Below are 19843 nucleotides of genomic sequence, written 5' to 3'. Positions count from 1 at the left end.
CGGCGTTTCTGCATTGTTAAAGATATTCAAACTTGTGTTAATGCTCGGAGTTTTAATCAGTTAGTTAATAAACTCTCTGATAAAAGGGATAGTCGACTCTTGTCCCGAATTCGAACGTTCTTTGATGTCTGTTTGCAACTGTGCTATTGTAGTTCGGATGTTCATGGTTGCTCATTACAGTACTGGCATATTACAATGTTAGCTACTGACGACTCCCAGTTCTACTTGTAAACTTTCGATGGGAGATGTTCTGAAGCTCCAGTAATTATACATAATACTTGATGGTTACGGTATCTAAGCATTTTAGTTTATATTTTTTAGCGGAGGCATAATCGATCCTAGATCTTATGACATGCCTGTAGTTTGAGAGTAAAGTCTCTTGGTTAGATCCCCAGTCTCTATTATTTAATGTGTAGTTGATATTTTTATTGAATCTATACTGAAATTTTGAATGACTTGCTATTTTTTACATCTTTTCGCTATTATCTATTAAAGCTGTAGGAAAAGTATAGTATACAACTCGCACGGAATGCTAATTTCCTACTTGTATGATTTGCCGCATTCGCATACGGCCCATGTTTATCAAAATATGCTAGACATATTTTCAAAATTGTGTATATCTATAATTGTTAAATGTATTGTAGTTTGGAGAATTTTAAATAAAAAAACTTTGTTTTTATTTCATTCCTTAATCTTGAACAACAGTTAATAGTTTTATTATAACATGAAAGTACTTAAAGGGATATCAGTCTTACTTACTTACTTACAATTCTACCAGAATTAATTTCGACAACATGTTTCAATAAATTATAAAAATCTAAACTTTTCCACTGTGTATTCTCACTACTCTATTTGAGCATCGTACTTATCAAAATTGGAATCGACCAGTATTAAAACAAGAGCCACCAGTTGGTTGTTAATTCTATAAAAACGATAATTTCTAATTGATTATTTGTTGAATTGATTATTTATGAAATAAAGGGAAAAGCAAGAAAATAATAATAGTAACTAGAGAACTATGCAACGATGGAAGGAGTACTTCTATGAGTTATTGAACAATCAACAATACATATAGATAGAGAAGGAGGAGGAGAATATACGGATTATAACGATAGACAATAACCAATAACAATGATGATGATTGAAGAAAATACTAAAAAACTAAAGAGAGGAAAATGCGCAGGGCATGACAGATTATCATTCAGTGAAGCTGAAAGAGATAGGAGACACCAAAGTTTGCACAAATTATAGAGTCATTACGGATTTAAGTATTATCTAAAGCAGGTATGGGCAACCTTTGACATGCTGAGGGCCAAACTTTAACGTTCAAAACGTTCGCGGGCCACGTTTAAAAGTACTTAGTGCATTTTAAAGTAGTGATAATGTGATTATTGTATTTATTAAAACAACAAAATGAAATTTTAAAAAATGGTACAACATTATAATTAAATAGTTACATTTGCAATTGTTACAAACTACAAAAGTTAAATACACTGAAATCAATGAGACACTTGAGCTTGAATTTGGGAAACTAATCCATCGATATTTGGATGAATTCCACTGATACATAGACGTAAAGAATTTTCCAAATTATCGTCAGTCAGTCTTGTACGATGTATTGATTTATTAACTTTCATCAATGAAAAGACTGTTCGCATTTATAAGTACTGCCAAACGCAGAAATCAATCTTCTTGCGAATTTTCTAAGCTGCGGAAAATTGTCTTCTTCTAGGTATTTTTTCTAGAAATCGCACAACTCTACGTCTTCAAATTTGGATTTTAGGAGTGAGTTTTTATGAATCTCGATTAACTCCATTTGTAAGTGTATTGGAGCATTTTGTACATTACATTTTGTAGGAGTAGCAAATAAATTGAAACATTCTTCCATGTTTTTGAAGTCGCTAAATCTGTTCGAAAATTGTTCCGACAGTAACTTGAGTTTTTCAGCATATTGAGCATAAGCAATATTTTCATACGCAGAGAGCGTGTTGAAATGGTAACTGTTACCAGACTGCATCTGTTACTCCCACAAGCGTAGTTTGATCTGAAACGCTTTCAAATGGTTGTCCAAATCATTTACTAACTGTCCTTGTTTTTGAAGTTTCAAATTTAAATCATTCAAATAACCTGTAAGGTCGACCAGAAATGCTAAATCACATATCCATTTTGGGTCACTCAATTCAGATAGTGGCTTATCTTTTATTTTTATAAAGTCTGCTATCTCATTTCTAAGCTCGTAAAACCGTTTCAACATTTTTCCTTTGCTCATCCACCTGATTCCACAATAATATGTTACGTCGTTATATTCAGCTGATATTTCATCCAAAAACGTCTTGAACTGACGATGGTTAAGCCCTCGGGATCGAATAAAATTGATGGTTTTTACTACTACATTCATTACATTGTGGAGTCGAATGGACTTAGAACACAAGTTCTGTTGGTGGATAATGCAATGAAGGACTATCAAATCATCTTTTTGCACATTTAATTCTGTTGCTTTTTCATTCAAAATTCCGATGAAACCTTTTCGTAAGACGACCATAGAAGGTGCACCATCAGTGCATACTCCATTTAATTTTGACCATGGCAGGCCAAAATTTGTGAATACCTTTTGAACTTCATTAAAAATATCCTCTCCTGTAGTGGTTGCTTTTAGCGGCTGTAAAGATAGCAATTCCTCAGTAACAGTGAACTCCTTATCAATACCTCGAATAAATATAGCCAGTTGAGCTGTGTCAGACAAATCGGTGCTCTCGTCTAATGCTATGGAAAATGATTCAAAACCAGCCCAGATTCAAACCAACTAGTTTGTTGCTGTTTTTCAATATTTGCTCTAAGCTTCTGGATTTTGTCTGTTCTTAATTGTCCTGTCAGTGAGTGCTGTGTAGCATGCGTTGAGTAATGCTTGTTTATATTGAATTCTTTCATTACTGAAATGGATTCATTACAAAGCAAATAAATAGGATTACTATTGTGCAAGATAAAAAAGAATTCTTCAGTCCATTTTTCTTGTAACTGGCGGCGACCCTCTGTATCTACTTTTCGTTTCTTTCCACCAGACATCATTTTTTTTTTACTTTTCGTTCAATAAACTTAATAACAAACTATAGTTAGTAACCACTCAAGATGCACACAAATTCACAAAGCAAGTTGACGGCTCTAGCCGTTCGCTAGGATATCGCTTGTCTGAGTTATCACCTCGGTAGCTCAAATAGAACAGAACTAACTTTCGGGCCATCCACCCGCTTATATAGACAAAATGAAGGAATAATCTGGAATAAACTAGTTTAGAATAATCGAGAAGCAATAAATAAAATCTTTTGATGTGTAGCCCGTGAGGCGGCAAACTTCAAAGAATTTGATCGAGCAAGCCGAGTGGCGGTAATTATCAAAGAATGAGGCGGCAAACATCGAAGTTTTTGATGTGTGCCGCCTCACCGTCACTTCCGTGAGTAAACTAAGAAAACACAAGGAAACTTGTGTAGGCTATGGGATTCATTAGTCTATTGATGACTCCACATTTTTATAGTCTATTCATATCATATCCGGTGCCGGATAAGATAAAAAGCACAAACAAGTGTTTTCTTTTAAAGATATGTACTAGTATAAGTATATGTACTAGTACTAAGTATAAGTACTTAGTTTAGTGTAATATTTTTTTAATTGGGTTTTTCCAAAATGTCTCGCGGGCCGGATTATATCTTACACGGGGACGGATCCGGCCCGCGGGCCGGTGGTTGCCCATATGTGATCTAAAGTATATGAAAATATTCTAGAGAAAATTAAGGATAGTCAAAAGCTTATTTGCCAACAACAAGGATTACGTCAGGTGAAACAAATTAGAATCTCGAAGCTTTATAATAAAAGATTGACTAAGATAGGAAGTGGTACTAAGTCATCTGTTGTTCATAATTGTTAGGAATGATATAATTAAAGTTACAAAAACAGCATCCAAAGAACTAAGAATGGAATGCGTTTGCAGATGGTCTCTTGAAGACTAAACTAAAGAAGAGAATTGTGATGCTGTATGTCAAAAGTAGTATACAAAGGAGAGGAAGATAAACAGATGAAAATAAAAAGGAAATAATGAATCCAGTCGAAATCATCAAATACTCAGTCGTAGCAATACAAAGAGAAGGAACCGACAACGCGGAAATGAATGAATGAATATCTAGAAACTATCACGCACTATCAAGATAATTCATAGGCAAAACAGGAGGAAAACCAAAATGGTGGTATATAAGACAGTTTACCGGCCAATATTAACCTATGGTAGTGAGCACCGAGTACTGACAAATAGAACAAAAAGCTGATTACAGGCATTGGAGATAGAGGAGTGAAGGATAGTGAAGGTAATAACACGTAAAGACATATTGAGAAACGGAGCAATTGAGTATTGAATAAATAGCTGAAACAACAGGAAACAACAACCTAAAATGATTTGTACACATGGATAGAATGACAAATAAGCTACTAGTTAAAGTGATATGGAAAGCACGATCAAATAATAAACGGAAGAGAGGTAAACCAAGACCAATAAAAATAATTTCGCTTAAAAAATCGTTGAATCTTTCTTCCTTAATGACGAAGTAATGTAAATAATGTAAAACTGCCTACCCTAACGGCTATTTTCCTACTGCAAAACAAGGGTGACGCTTTAGACTTTTTCCAATAATAAGCTCTTTTTTTAATTTCCCTCTCTACACTACACAACTCTACTTTCAGTATAACTCCATTTTTTCTTTTTATCTCATAGTACACAATTAAGTTGACAAATCTAGTTTTGTGGCATGTCAGAACATAGAGAGTGACCCTCGTATAGACAAGTCATCATAAATTCCATAAATACAATAACAGAGCTATGAATATGAGCTGGAAACACCTGAAAAACCTGTAGTATTATAAGAAATGATTTAGTTATAAGCTACTAAATACTATTCAGTCAAAAATAGAAATATTAGAAACTGATAAAGGAAAAATTCAAGTGAACGAGTTATTAGAGCAATAATGGGACCAAAAAGAGAAAATGACGAACTTGGAATAGGGAAGATAGGAAAAAGAGAAAACAACAAGATTTTCCGAAGAGCTACGAATAAACACGTCACCACAATGAAAAATAATTGATTGAATACCACTAAATACAAGACCGAGGGACGACATTAATGTAGAAAGAACGAATACGCCTAGAACTCAATCTGAAAAAAATAAAAGTGGAAATCAGCAAACTAGTAATAGAAAATAGAGAAGAATGCAGAAAGACAATATGGACAAATCCATGACGATAAACGGATTACTGATAATACAAGAAGAGCTTCAATTTTTTCGGAAATGTACAGTTTTGTCATTATTACACTACTACTTCATGTGATATGTAAACTATAAAAATGCTTCTGTTGCAATTATTAGTTCAGGGCGTATCCAAACGTGTTTTATCCATATAAACTGAGACGTAGCCACGCCTCTTACATACAAAAGGTACACGCAGGTATAACTAAAAGAAACTCACTATAATAATATTTCAAGGAGGTTCATTATAGATATATAGATCTGATTTACTAAAAGAAGTGGATAACATTTTTTTAACTAAAATGAAATGGAAGGATGGTCTTTCAATTATTTTGAATACTATTTTCATAATATACAAATATTATTATCTTTGCTTTTATTGATGAGGAAGTATTTAGTACCTACGATGAATATACCATCCACATCCTGTTATCTTCCTATAAAGGCACTTAATTTAAATCGGGACATCCTTTTAAGAAATGATGTTGTAATAAACTGAATTTATAAACATAAAGAGTGTGTCAAAATGAAGAGGAAAATGAAAATATTGGAGAGTGCGTAATTCCAATTATATCTAGTTTTATCATTATCTATTTCAAATAGCACAATATTGAGAAATAAATAAATGCATTTCTTCACTATAACTTCACTATAGGTTCACGGTGCATCCAAATATTATAGGAATTGACTCATTTTTTCCTATAACAACTTGTCAATGGTTGCTATCAATCGGATCTATTGGGAATGTACAAATCATTCTAATAATCAACTTCTCTGATAAAGTATCAGTTTTCGTGTTTATTTAGGTTTATATGTCGTAGGTCAATAGACAAGTTGGGATTTTAGCTTAGGATAAGTAGGCAATTGGCTGATGGCGTGCCTATCATCCCGGAGTATTAGCTAAATGCCGGAAAATAGATTATTTGTCGAAAAATTACCAAGCGTTTGTCTATTCTCCTGGGACTTTAGATAAAATTCGGATAATAGAGAATATCTATTAAAAAAGGTCAAGAGTTTATCTGCAATCCTATACTTCTAGCGAAAAGGCCAATACCGGTACAGTGTCTTGTGCAGTTTTGTATATTATTAGTCAGTTTAGTCGATACGTGAACTTGAAAGTCGTTTCCAAAAACTCTTTAGAATCGAGAAGATCATTGTTTAGGTTAGGTTAGGTTAGATTAAAGTTTTATGGAAAGTGCCAGTGCGAACCTCAGTGTGAACTCAAAAATAAAAACAACATGAAAGTGGCTTCGGTATTGGCCCATTCGCTGGAAGTATAGGACAGCAGATAAACGCTTGGCCTTTTTCAATAGATATTCTATTATCCGAATTTTAGCTAAAGTCGCAGGAGAATGGACAAACGGTTGGTCATTTTTCGACGAATAATCTATTTTCCGGCATTTAGCTAATACTCCGGGATGATAGGCACGCCATCAGCCAATTGCCTATTGTCTTGGGATATTAGGTGAAATCCCAACTTGTCTATTTACCTACGATATATACAATAGCTACTACTAATTAAAGAGATTACATTCATTATCAGTTAATGTGAAAATTACCTCATTGATCAAGTGCCTAGTCTAATAAACAGACAAACTTTGCTACATTTCGTTTTGTCAATCAAATTTTTCCTCCTCAGGTTCTCTTTAAACGATGACTTCTTCTTCCCTTGGAGTAGATTTTTAGGTATAACAGCTCATCAGTTAATATGGAACTTAGCACATTAATAAAGTGTCCAGTCTAGTAAACAAAAAACTTTGCCAGATTTCGTTTTGTTAATAAAATTTTCCCATCTCCAGATTCTCTTTAAGCGATGACTTCTTCTCTTGGAGTAGATTTTTAGGCATGAAAACACCCCACCAGGTGTCCTATTTCGATTGATAAATTATACTATTTGAAAGGTCAGTTAGTGTTAGAAAATTTTTCATTTAGGGTCATTATATTATGGTGGTGGTTCATATAAATATTCGATAATATATTCTGCAATGAATTAATAGTAGCTACTATACACAAATAGAAGAATATATCAAGTTTTTACAGAAAGTTAGACAGAAACAATCAAGTTCGATGAAGGTAAGTTAGGTTAGATTAGGTTCATTTCATAATTGAAATCCTGAGCTGCATAAACTTCCGTCACGAGTTGCCTAATCTTCATGACAACCACGATCACGAGTTAGTACATTGTAACTGAAGTTAGAATTTTATTGCGGGTATTAAAATCACGACTTGGCGCACGCCCAATACAATACTTTGTTTCCAGTTTATTTCTGTTCATTTCTTGTAAAAACTTGGTATATTCTTCTACTTGCATATAGTGGTTATTTTTCATTCCTTGTAGAATATACTATTGAAGATTTAAGTAACTGGGCGTGCGCCAACTTGTGATTTCAATAACCACCATAAAATTTTAACTTCTGTTATAAAGTGCCTACTCGTGATCGTAGTTGTCCTGAATATTAGACAACTCGCGACAGAAGATTATGCAGCTCGGGGGTTTTTAATTATGAAATGAGCCCAACCTAACCTTACCTAACCTAACTTACCTCCATCCTTATGGAACTTTGCTTTGCATCCTTACACTAAGCAGTATAAAGAATGTTGCCACTTTTGTGTTATTCCTTTTTTTCTTTAAATTTGAAATAATTAATTACACACAATTTGTTTCCCCGAATTTTAAATTCACATAGGTTGTTGGCAATATTGGGGTTAGAATTTTAACCAATTGTGTGCATTATTATGTTGTATGTACGTACTAATTTTACCAATTACGGCTTCAGCAAATTTTAAAATTTCATTTTTCTATTGTATATTGTTTAATATCTACCTGTAGTCTATTTCAGCAATGTATATAGCAATAAAATGGGGAATTCCGTCCAGTTCGGCTCAATGTCGGTGTCGGTCATAGGTGTAGTTCTTGAAATATTGTGTAGGGTAGGGTAGTGGATTATACAGTTACGTTTTGCGTTTAACAGGTACCGTTTAACCTTCTATTAGTGCCTCTGCCTAATTCCAACCCTATTTCAGATTCGGCTTAACCTTGCGCCGTAAGGGCAATGGTGCCTTACCCAAAATTTTTAGCCCTTTATGAGTATATTTATTTAGTTTAACGCATCAGTATTTGATGTTAAGCCGAAAATAGTGTTCACAGTATTATAAGATTAGTAATAAAACGGCGACATTTACACCAACGAAAAGATGTTCCAATAATTCTCCACTATCAGTGAATGAAAAACTTATTATTTCAAATGTACACGATTGCATAAAATACGATTACCCGAAATTTACTGTACAAGAAACTGTCGACCGATGTTCCCGAATGACTGGAATCGGAAAGTCCACCGTTTTTAAATTATTGCGGGGAAGAAAGATAGCAGGCCAAGCGGTACCTCCCAAGAAAAGTCCAGGCAGACCAGTAAAAATCCTTGATGAAGACACCAAAAGTGTAATTCGAAGAAAAGTTCACTCTTTTTATTTTAAAGAAGTGTCCACCCTAGATAAGATTTTAATGGAACTTGGCCAGGTTGACAGTATTCCGTTGATAACTAAAAAACTTTTATGGTCCACTTTGAGAAATATGGATTTTGCCTGGGAAAAGCATAACCGTAAGGCACTTTTACTGGAAGGCGATGAAATTGTTTGCTGGCGACGAAATACTTAAGAAGTATAAAGGAGTACAGAACAGAGCAGAAGAAAATCTTTTATCTTGATGAGACATGGATTAATGAAGCTTATACAGTACCAAAAACGTGGCAAGACAAAAATATAACCAGTGCTCGCCAAGCTTTTAAGGAAGGTATTAAGGTGTCTTCAGGTAAAGACTATTTTAGTGAAATGATAAAATATCTTTCGGCTGATTCAGTAGTAGTTATGGATAACGCAAGTTATCATTCTCGACGCATAGAGAAGACTCCACCTTCATCTTGGAGAAAACAAGAAATTATTGACTGGTTAACCACCAGAAGTATTGAATTTTAAGATAACTTGATAAAAAAAGAACTATTAGCTATAGCAAATTTACACAAACATCGTTTTATGGAATACGCCGTAGAAGATAGAGCAGAAAAACATAGTGTAACTGTGCTACGCACACCGTCATATCATTGCGAACTAGATCCTATAGAACTTATATTGGCGTAAGTGAAAGGATTTGTAGCAAGACAAAACACGACATTCAAAATGAAAGACGTTAAGCTACTGTTTGATTAAGGAGGTGACACCAGAGAACTGGCGAAAAGCAGTCCAGCATGTCATTACAGAAGAGGAGCAAATGTGGGATCTTGATTACTTGATCGATCGGATCGTTAATTATAACTTCAAGAGGAGATGACAGATCCTCAGATGACGAAGAGTATTATGATTTTTTATAATTTACTTTCTGTATAATATATTTTTTGTATAACCCGAAAGGTGGCAGATGACATGCGGAAGCTATATCCGGTGTATAAATTTGCATAACTTCAGGTGGATAGCTATTTGTTTCTAATTTATCAATACCAATTTTCGGTATGATGCACTTGTAAGGATTGGTCACATGTATTGGACGATGGTCTTGCATATTTTGTTTAAGTGATGGGTATGGTAATGAGGTGATTTGATTCAAAGTCTTGAATGTCTTTCAATTTCATCATAAACATCCATTATGCCCACGATAATACAACCTAAAACAATTCAATAATTAAAAATTAAATAATTTGTACGTAATATGTATTTACCACTTTTGTTGCGAGGTATACATCATTTGGAGCTTCTATGAAGAGTAAATGTTTCGGATTTTTTCAGTTCTTCTTCTTCGGCCTTTCCTTTCCGATATATCTTTTGGTCACAATTTTCCAGTATTTATTTCGTTCATATTTTACCTAGAAAATCTTTCAACATTCACTTTAAATGCACGTGACATTGTATTTCATTTTCTCAAATATCATCTTCTAATTACATTTTTTATTTAGAAATTTACAAAGTTTTTTCAGTCCATATCTATTGTTTTATTATTAACATTTAACTCAGAATCTTAGAAACAGTTAAAGTTGTCACGAAGAATAAAATCGAAACAGAAATTTTCGTCATAGTCAAGCGATGTTGGTGATATCGATTACTATCTGGTTTCAGTACAACTAATAACATCTTTATCACGTTGTGATCTCAATAATGAGACAACACAAAAATTAAACGAATTTTATATATATTACAAATATTCCTTAAACCCATACACGCTATAATTCAATTAAAAATATACAGAAACGGCTTTAAGTGGGTAAAAATATTTATTTATGAAAATATTGATATTTTTTATTAAAATAATTAATAAATAGATATTCATTTTTGATTATCAAATTCGATATTTTCTAACTGTCTGTTATACTTTGTATTATTCATGTGTCATTTATAATTATAATATTTTGTTCACGTAAATTCATCGACCACCTTGGGAGTGACTTTTAAAGAGGACATATTGAAAAAATCGAAGAATTAATTACTCTTTGACAACAATTTATAAGAGTAGTTACAATATTATATCCACGATCCAATCGTCTCCATTTTACGTCTGAAATTATTGTTTAACTTTCTATTACACTATTCGCTTAGATTACAGAGGTAGAAGACAACATTCTCCAGGTTTAAGGCCAATACAAGGAACTAATAAATCATTAATTTGATGAAGAGATAAAAACTCATATCAGTTAGCACAAATAGAGTGAAACTTCCAAAGTCTGATAAGTCTATCCTTAATAAACGAAAACAATATCTGGATGAACCACTAATAAAAAGAATATCAGATTTGGTAGAGTTCTGGAGGAGTTGTAACCACTTTCTTTCTGAAATCGTTTTGAAGTATAATGTGCCAAGTGTAAATGAGATAATAATAGTAGATTAACCAGACACAATATCACATAAAAAGTGATTGTGATGTTTATTTATGATTATTCGTATTCGAAGTATTCGTTTCATTTGCAACTGTCAAAAAATGGAAAGGCAGCAGGACCAGTGCCGGACGGGCCATGACCCAGAGCAGCAAATTTTAGGGTCCGCAAAATTGAAAAATAAGGAAAAAGTTTTTTTATCTGTCAACTGCTAGACAGATTAAATATTTCAAGCAAGACACTTCGATCCAAAGAAATAAATCTTTCAACAGTAGCATATATTTACGACTCTCTTTATGAGTATGTATCACATTTCCGAACAGAGTTTGATGCTTTTGAAGAGAAAGCAATCGAAAAATATCTCATTATGAGGATAGTTCAAGAAGAAAAAAAAATTAGAAAGCTGAGATGAGACAAGAGAACAATGCGGAGCAAATCTTACCGGACGGGACAGCTTCGAAGTAAACACGTTTCTAGCGATTATTGACAAGTTACTGAGCGAGTTGTCGAAACGAAAAATTGTTTACGAGGAAATAAGTTCACTTTTTGACATCTTCATCTCTGGTAATGAATGGGATGAAAGAACCATTGGTGAAAATGCCAAGAAACTATATTTCAAATACCCAGATGATTTACCAGACGAAGAGAGTTTTACTAATGAATGCCTTCACTTTTTTGGTTACTTGAAAAGTTTATACCTCGAAGAAGATCAACGCAAAATATTCTTCGATCTTAAGTGGACGTATGTATCAAAATTTTGTTGACCATAGCTGTCTTGAATTGTTCAGCTGAACGATCCTTTTCAGTTATGAAGCGATTGAAAAACTACCTCCGTTCAACAACGACCAACGATCGGCTCAATTGGCAGGCGATTGAGTCAGACATAACTAAAGTGTTGGACTTCAATGAGTTAATTGACGTATTTGCTGAAGGCCAAACAAGACATAAACTACTGTAAAATGTAAATAGTATTTATTCCAGTTCCACCTTTGTGTATGCAAATAAACATTGTTTTGTAACTATAACTTTGAAAACCGTATTAGTATACAGCATAAGCCATTTTTATTGCTGTCAATGTAAATATATGATTAAGTAATGTTACAGCATAACTGTGTTGATCAATAACCCGACTAATATAATAAGTTTACGTTTAGTTTGGTAAGAAAGTAGAATAACGTAACAGTTTTATAGTCTATTTAAAAAAGGTATAGAGTAATAAAATGGGGAATTCCGTCCAGTTCGGCTCAATTTCGGTGTCGGCCATTGGCGAAGGTCTTGAAATAGTATTGTTTGTAATATTAAAATTTCAAGTAATTGCGTAAGAGAATTAGGAATAGTATTTTTTCTGACCTGAAGTGTCAATATCGATGACTTAAGTAGTAGATTATACTTATAAAAAATAAGTATACCTAATACTATGTACATAATGCCTAATTTTTATTCTGTTTAAATAAAATTCTTTCCTTTTTCCGAGTATCCTACCGGCACACTATTTTCAGTGTTTGTGAATGGATAACAATAGGCTAAACCCATATATTGACCCCAACCCGGGTGGTACCAACTACCTGCATTTGATGAAAAGAAAGAATGTTACAATGAAATCAATGCCAAACTATGACTTAAATATTCGTTGGGTCACTCTGTGTTGATATGTAAGTAAACTAAAGTTACGATTTTAGTTCCATTCCCTCAAACAATATTTGTAATATTCTGATAGAGACAAATCTGTTTCATCAGTCAACTGACTGCAGAGATAATTTAAAATCTAAGGTTAGGTCTCAATAATATCTATCGTCATATTTAGACAATTTTATTGAGATTTAATTTCTTGGTCATGCAAGAAATTTTACTAGTTTCCAACTTTGCCAACCTTGAAAGCATCCCACCTCCCCTCTGCCTATTCCTCCCCATTACATGCTATTGGACAGGGCTGCAAATCAGGTGGCAAATTCGTAAATCCGCCACCGAGCAGGACTCAGAAATATTCCCATCGAGTTGGTGAAACATGGACTGACACTATTATACGAAATTATAACAAAGCTATTCAATAACTGCCTGTTGAATGGGGACGAAATCGCCGAAGACTGGAATATGTTGTATATTACATCAATATACTAGAAAGGAGATAAGAAGTGTGGCAATTAGTGTAACTAGCCCAATGGGAAGGTTATACGACAAAGTTTTGAATTATAGTATTGGAAAAAATATGATTGAAATAGAAGAAAAGAACGGATTCGTGTGGGACGCTCATGTATTGATAATAGATTCGTTTTACAGCAAATACGTAAAGCCCGAAATTTAGCAATACGTATTTGTTGATCTCGAAAAGGTCTACGATACCGTGCCGTTGAAAACTCTTTTTAATATATATTGACAAAATCTGACCTCAGCATTTTTTATGTTTGAGCTATTTAGAACATATACAGAAAGTAGTCAAGTTGGCAAATACTTTATCAAAAACATTTTCGGAATCGAAAGGTTTTAGACAAGGGTGTAGTTTATCATGAACATTATTTAAAATATACATTAAGGAAGCTTTGTGTAGCTGGAGAACTAGAATTGCGAGAATGGGAATTGAGATAGAAGATAGTGTAGAACGATAGAGGAGACGATGCAGATAATTCAAATACCGAGGAACCATAATTTAGAAAGATGGAACAACAGAAAACGATATAAGAAATAAAGTGCAACAAAGGTAAAAAGCTACACAAATTCTCATTGCTTTGGTCTGAAAAAATTAACCTGAACACAAAAATTACAATATATAAAGTCACAGTGGAACCTATTCTAACGTATGAATGTGAGTGCTGACAACTAACGGACTAAGCAACTGCTCTGCTACGGACATGTGATGAGGAAGACCCAAATATGGAAGACAGAGCTATCCAGGAAAACGAAAGGATAGATAGAAAAGTGTGGAAAGAAAGCTGTAAGACCCCCGCTGTACATATATTGGTTTCGTTAAGAAAACATTATTTTACCGTTCAGCTTGGCTTAAATTTATACTTTAATAAAAACTATAATTAACAAATGTTTGTTAAGTTTAATCATATTCGAATATTTTGACAATTATTGCGGTATAGATACTTTTTACTATACATATATTGATTGTGTCCAAAAATATCAAACAAATCGATATATTCTATCCATGTTGTGCCTTTTCTCTCAAGTGTAGTAACAATTACTTTATCCTTTGCTGCTCTAGGTCTTCCTCTTTTTTTGTTTTTATATTTTGGCATCCCATACTTTCCTCACTGATTGAATTTTCCATTATTTTCAAATGACCCCACAAACGAAACTGTCTTCGCTCAATGATTTCCATGAGTGACATGATTTCCAGATTTTGTATTTGGACATTTGTTAACCTCGTTTTTTGTAACATCTCTCCCCACCTCAGATATTTTATTACTGCAGGAGGTTAAGCACTTTTTTGTTTATTAGCGAGTGTCCATGTTTCACACCATTAATCGGTATTGGTCTATAAATAACTTCATAAACAAGTTGCATTGTCTTTCTTTATACTTCTTTTTATTGATCAAGCGCTTGGTTATCCTGTAATATGTATTGGGAGCATTTTTAATTCTCTTATTAACATCTGTGTCTTCATAGACTGTATTATCTATTCTGATCCAAGGTATTTTAAAGTGTTAACCGTTGCCATCCTCTATCCTTCTATTTCTAAGATAATTGCTTGAGTGCTATAACTGCAGTCTTTTATACATTTATTCACATACCGAACTGTTGTGTATTTTTCCAGATGTAAAAGTGTTTCTGTAGATCTTGGAGGTTTTCTGCAACTATTATATCATCAGCTTATGGTGCGACAGATATTTTCCTTGTTTACGAAGCTCTTTTATCTAACGTACATTTCCTTTGAGTATGTTGAGCAGATATTTATTGAATTATGTATATATATATATATATATATATATATATATCTTGAAAAGCCTAGACTGAAGCCACCACCTTGGTAAGAAAAGTCTCTGATAATAATTTTTTATCAATTACACGTTAAAATCTCGTTTATATAGAATTATGATTGCATTTCGTAGGTTAACAACTATGTCAAAAGCTTCCTTGAAATCAACAAATCCAAATAACGCATTTATATCTTGGTGGACAGCTTTATAATCTATAGGTTTCTTAAAGGTAAATATATGATCTTGTACACTTCTATCTTTGCGGAGTTCGCTTTGTACATCATTTAGTGAATCTACTATAATATATAGTCTTAATTTGTTATCGAGGAATATTTCTTACACCTTCATCGAGTTATTAGTTTATAGTTCTTACATCTCTTTTCGTATCCCAAGCTATGTTGCATATTTTTGTGAATAAGTCTAAGCCCCTATAAGTTTATTTTGCCGCATCTTTTCTCTTTTATTATCCTTTCTTTATTTCCATCGTGATCCTTTTTATCATTCAAGTTATCTATTTTTTATTTTGTTTTATTATTATCTTTTGTTCCCATATGAGTCGCTTAGCTACGGCTTTCACGTTTCTATTACTTTTGCATCCTCTGTTAAAAATCTATTCTACTTTATATATATTTCGACGTGTTTACCAGCCTCCTTCTCTCATAGATTTATTTGTTATGTGAAACAATTTTTGATTTCCTTTGCGGTTATTTCCAATTTGTTACCATCTAAAACATTTTCTTTGCTTCAGCTACCTTGTATGTTACTTTTTTCTTTGTTCTTTGTATTTTCCATAATTTTATGTTACTTATGTTCGTTAAATTATATCAAAGATATTTTTTACTCTCTTCTTCTTCTTCTTTTAATGTAAGCAAAATGGTTGTTGTTCCTCGTATCCTCTGCCGTTTAATTATTAGAGAGGTTGTCGCTCCATCTCTTGCGGGGTCTTCCAACGCTTCGGCACACTAAAGGCGACTTGCCTCTAGCTATTTTGACCATTCGTTCGTTCCACTTTCTTTTTCTTTCCAATATCCATTCGTTCACGTTGTCAATCTTACATGTTCTTCTAAGTTCCTCGGTTCTCTTTGTCTCCTGTCAAAAAGTGTTTTCCCCGCGATTCTGCGCACTATTTTATTTTGAGTGGTTTCTAATATTCTTTTTGTGTTCGATGTGTCTGGTTTGGTTTCCGCTGAGTATGTTAATATAGGTTGGATGACAGTCTTGTAGATTCGGGATTTGCTTGCTTGCGATTACGATATATTTGTTTCGGAAGATTGTATCGTTCAGGTAAGTTGAGGTTCGTGCTGCTTTTGTCGCTTGGTTTCTTACCTCTACTCCGATATCACCGGATCCAGATATGTCTGGGCCTGGATATTTAAATTTCATCTCTTGTTGTATAATTTCATCATCTACAACCAGTTTGCATCTGATAGGTGTTTTTGAGGTGATCATGCATTTAATTTTTGCTGCAGATATCTTCATTTTTAAACTTTTTGCCGTTGTGTTGAATTTGAATAGTAATCTCTGTAGGCCATCTTCGTTTTCTGCAATCAGAACAGCATCATCGCCATAGCATAGGATCCTGATGTCTTTGTTCCCCATTTTATGCCCTTTCAGGTTAGGAGTGCTTTTTATTACTTCGTCCATAACGATGTTGGATAATACGGGGGTCCTTGTCCAATACCATTGTTTACAAGAATTTCTTCTGTAGTTATGCCATCGATTTTGGCCTGTATTTTGTTTCTCTGGTAAATATTTTCGATGGTTTTTATGAAGTATTATGCGATTTGCCTGTTGTATAGAAGGTGTACCACGTCCTTCAGTTGTATTCGGTCAAACGCCTTTTCCAGGTCTATAAAACACATGAACGCCGTTTTGTTATACTCGATGGATTTTTCAGTTATTTGTTGCAGGACAAATATTGCATCAGTACAAGATCTGAATACTTGCTATTCATCGCTAAATGTGGTGAGTTCATTTATTTTGTTTGTTATGATCTTTGTTTACTAGCTTCAAGATTGTATTTAGAAGGTTTATGCCTCGAAAGTTTGCGGGTATCTTTTTGTCTCGTTTTTCGAACAGTAAAATTGTGGGACTTAGACGCCATTCATACATTTTTTTATGTAATAGGATTTTGCGGGTTATAGCTGTGGGTTAGCTGCTGTTTCAGACTCCTCCCGTCGTATTTAAGAATATCATTTGGAACGCCGTTAGGGCCTGGATTTTTCTGTTCTTAATTTCATTAATGCAGTTTCTATAACTCTTTCTTCTATTTCAACTACTTCGTTAGTTGTAATATTTGGAGTGCCCGGTATGCTTTCTATATCTTCTTTTTTATACAATTCTTCAAGATGTTGGACACACGTTTCCTTTGTTATATGGTTTGAGCTAATATATTCACTTGCTTCTTTTCTGTGAGTTCTGATGAATCTCCACATCTGTTTTTGGAGGCCATAAAAGTAATTTTTTTTTGATAATTCTCCCCAATACTATTTGTTTTTTGCTTTACTAGTGTATTGGTGTCGTTTCTTACCTTCTTATAGTCATCGTAGTCTTTCGGAGTTATTGTTGTCATGTGTTTTAGATAAGCCTTTTTTTGATACATTTTCCTTTGACTTCGCTGCAAAACCATGGGGTTTTATTGGGACCGTGTTTTTGTTGTTTTATATTTCGGGTGCCAAGGGTTTCTGTTGCAGTTTCTATTATGTTCAGTTTTAGTTTTTCCCAGCTTTCATTCACTTTTTCTGCTTATTTTTTACTTTTATCCCAATTTCAATTTAATATCATATCAGCCGCGTTTAGGGTTCTTATATCTGTCATTTTTGTTGATTCGCACTAGGTATTCCTCGTTCGAGGTTTGATATTGATAGACTTTGATTCTAATAAGTGGAATACATACAATGATGTGGAGTGGTAATCTACTAGAGTAGTTTTCTATTGAAATTTGAATTGGCACATTGGAGTTTAGTTGGTTAGAGCTATTACAATGAAATTCCTTATTATTTAACCGTATATTTTAGATCGACTCTTATAAATATGTATAACGTTGATAACCAAGAATAGCCAAGATAAGAGACACATTGTCATACGTTAAAAGAAAGTCAAATGTATAACAACTTTATTGTACGAACGCTCATCGGAATGGATCGTGAGATTCTTGTTTCGTTTGCCTTTCAGTAATATTTTAATTTCATTTATGTGGTGTAGTATATTATATACACTGAGTTTTATTTAGTTTATAAAATTTCATCCATCCATTTTATGTATATTATTACCCTATTTATTGTTTTTACTTCTGTCTCTTCATCATACTCTACCTTTGTATTTCAAAATCGCTATTAATCACTTATATTACGAATCAAACTATATCAGTACTTTTACACTATCCAATAAGCGCTTCGATAAACATGTTATTCTCTTCAGAGACCGAAGATTATTTATGATTAGGGAATGATTATTCCAAATCGTATAAAATTATTCATATTTGAAATACTTTTGAAGATCGTGCGTTATTTTAAATTGAAAGATCCACTCTAGACCGACCCTGAAAACAATCAAAGCAGCTAGCTTTAATGATCTCCTTTATTTTTGTGCTAGTGAAGCAGAAAGCAACATAACGATAAATATGGTATCATTAAGTTTTCATTTTAATGTTTGTTGTCATATTCACACACCACCACAATAAAGTTGGTTGTATCAGATGGTCGCTAACAAATAATTAAGAGAGCAAGCAAGATCGTAGAAATGAGAGTGGGACTGTCAGGTAGGGCAGATGATACATATCCAGACCAAAATATTTTATTTGTCTGAAGGTATAATATTATATTAAAATAAATTACGATGACTTCTTGAGATCGTATCAGAAACAACATTCCTCCGAGGTGATGTATGATATTATTTAGTCTTAAATAGGTTGAAACGTTGCGGGTAAAATGTTTGTTGAAGTTTTATTCATACTTTATCAGTTTGATGATGCTGCATATGTGTTTATGTTAAAATAAATTACAAAACATGTAAATCGTTTCTCCATCTCACCTGGGATTCTCGACTTTGAAGTAGCGACATACATTTGTTTTTATGGCGCCCTTATTAAACAAAATATTATGTGAGATTCGATTCGAAAATGATTGATTTTTATTTTGTTTCAACCTAAATGAAATGAGACGAATCGTTGTGGAAGATCTAAAGGGAACGGGAAAGTGGAAAGTATGTTTATATGCAATAATATTGTGTGGTCAATTACTTAAAAGAAACCCGAAGATTTCATGTTCTATGTTCCAAGTAAAATTCCATATATCTCATAACTTCTAAGCATATGATTCAATTGTTGAAATTATTGTATTTCCTAGTATGTAATTTCGAATGGTGTTGCGGGTTGAGGACTCAAAATAAAACTGTTCAAGATTTTTTTTAAAATGCAAATGTTTCAATGTTTTATTTGATCTTTATCAAGGATAAAAATACATGGTACATAATAACTTCTACGTTGATGAAGATAAATAAGTAAACAAAAAAATTGTGAAATTAGAAATGAAACAATAAGCAGATAGTGTAACAGTATAAATATCTATTTCTATTTCTATTTCTAGATTTCTTCAACCATTTTAATATAAATTTATTTGTTTCTGTCTCTAATTTCTTGGGTTCGTAGGTTGTTTGGATAAAACAATCAAACTTCGATGAAATACCACATTTTTATGTTAGATATGTACGAGGATGTATTGATATCTAGTTAGCCCAGAAATAAAGCAACAAATGATGGAATGGTGACACTCTGGTTAT

At 33.3% G+C, this 19843-nt stretch overlaps 1 protein-coding gene across 1 annotated transcript; it reads right to left on the bottom strand.

Annotated features, from left to right (window-relative positions):
- Nucleotides 1–2020: 2020 nt before the first annotated feature.
- Nucleotides 2021–16663, bottom strand: LOC130448994 (general transcription factor II-I repeat domain-containing protein 2A-like). Its single transcript, XM_056786627.1, has 3 exons — nt 16391–16663; nt 16042–16153; nt 2021–2763 (listed from the first exon to the last, which is right to left on the bottom strand). The coding sequence occupies exons 1-3, from the start codon at nt 16661–16663 to the stop codon at nt 2021–2023; spliced, it is 1128 nt and encodes a 375-aa protein (XP_056642605.1).
- Nucleotides 16664–19843: the final 3180 nt, after the last annotated feature.

This window comes from Diorhabda sublineata, chromosome 9 (assembly GCF_026230105.1).
Source record: "Diorhabda sublineata isolate icDioSubl1.1 chromosome 9, icDioSubl1.1, whole genome shotgun sequence".
Taxonomy (NCBI): Eukaryota; Metazoa; Arthropoda; class Insecta; order Coleoptera; family Chrysomelidae; genus Diorhabda; species Diorhabda sublineata.
This window is presented reverse-complemented; position numbering and strand designations above follow the sequence as displayed.

Excerpts from the sequence above, each read along its gene's own strand:
- LOC130448994 (XM_056786627.1), bottom strand. The coding sequence starts at position 16,663 with ATGGGGAACAAAGACATCAGGATCCTATGCTATGGCGATGATGCTGTT. Across the intron at positions 16,154-16,390 it reads CCGGTGATATCGGAGTAGAG|GAGACAAAGAGAACCGAGGA; the intron begins GTAAGAAACCAA and ends ACTTTTTGACAG. Across the intron at positions 2,764-16,041 it reads AATGGTCAAAATAGCTAGAG|CATTAGACGAGAGCACCGAT; the intron begins GCAAGTCGCCTT and ends CATTTTCCATAG.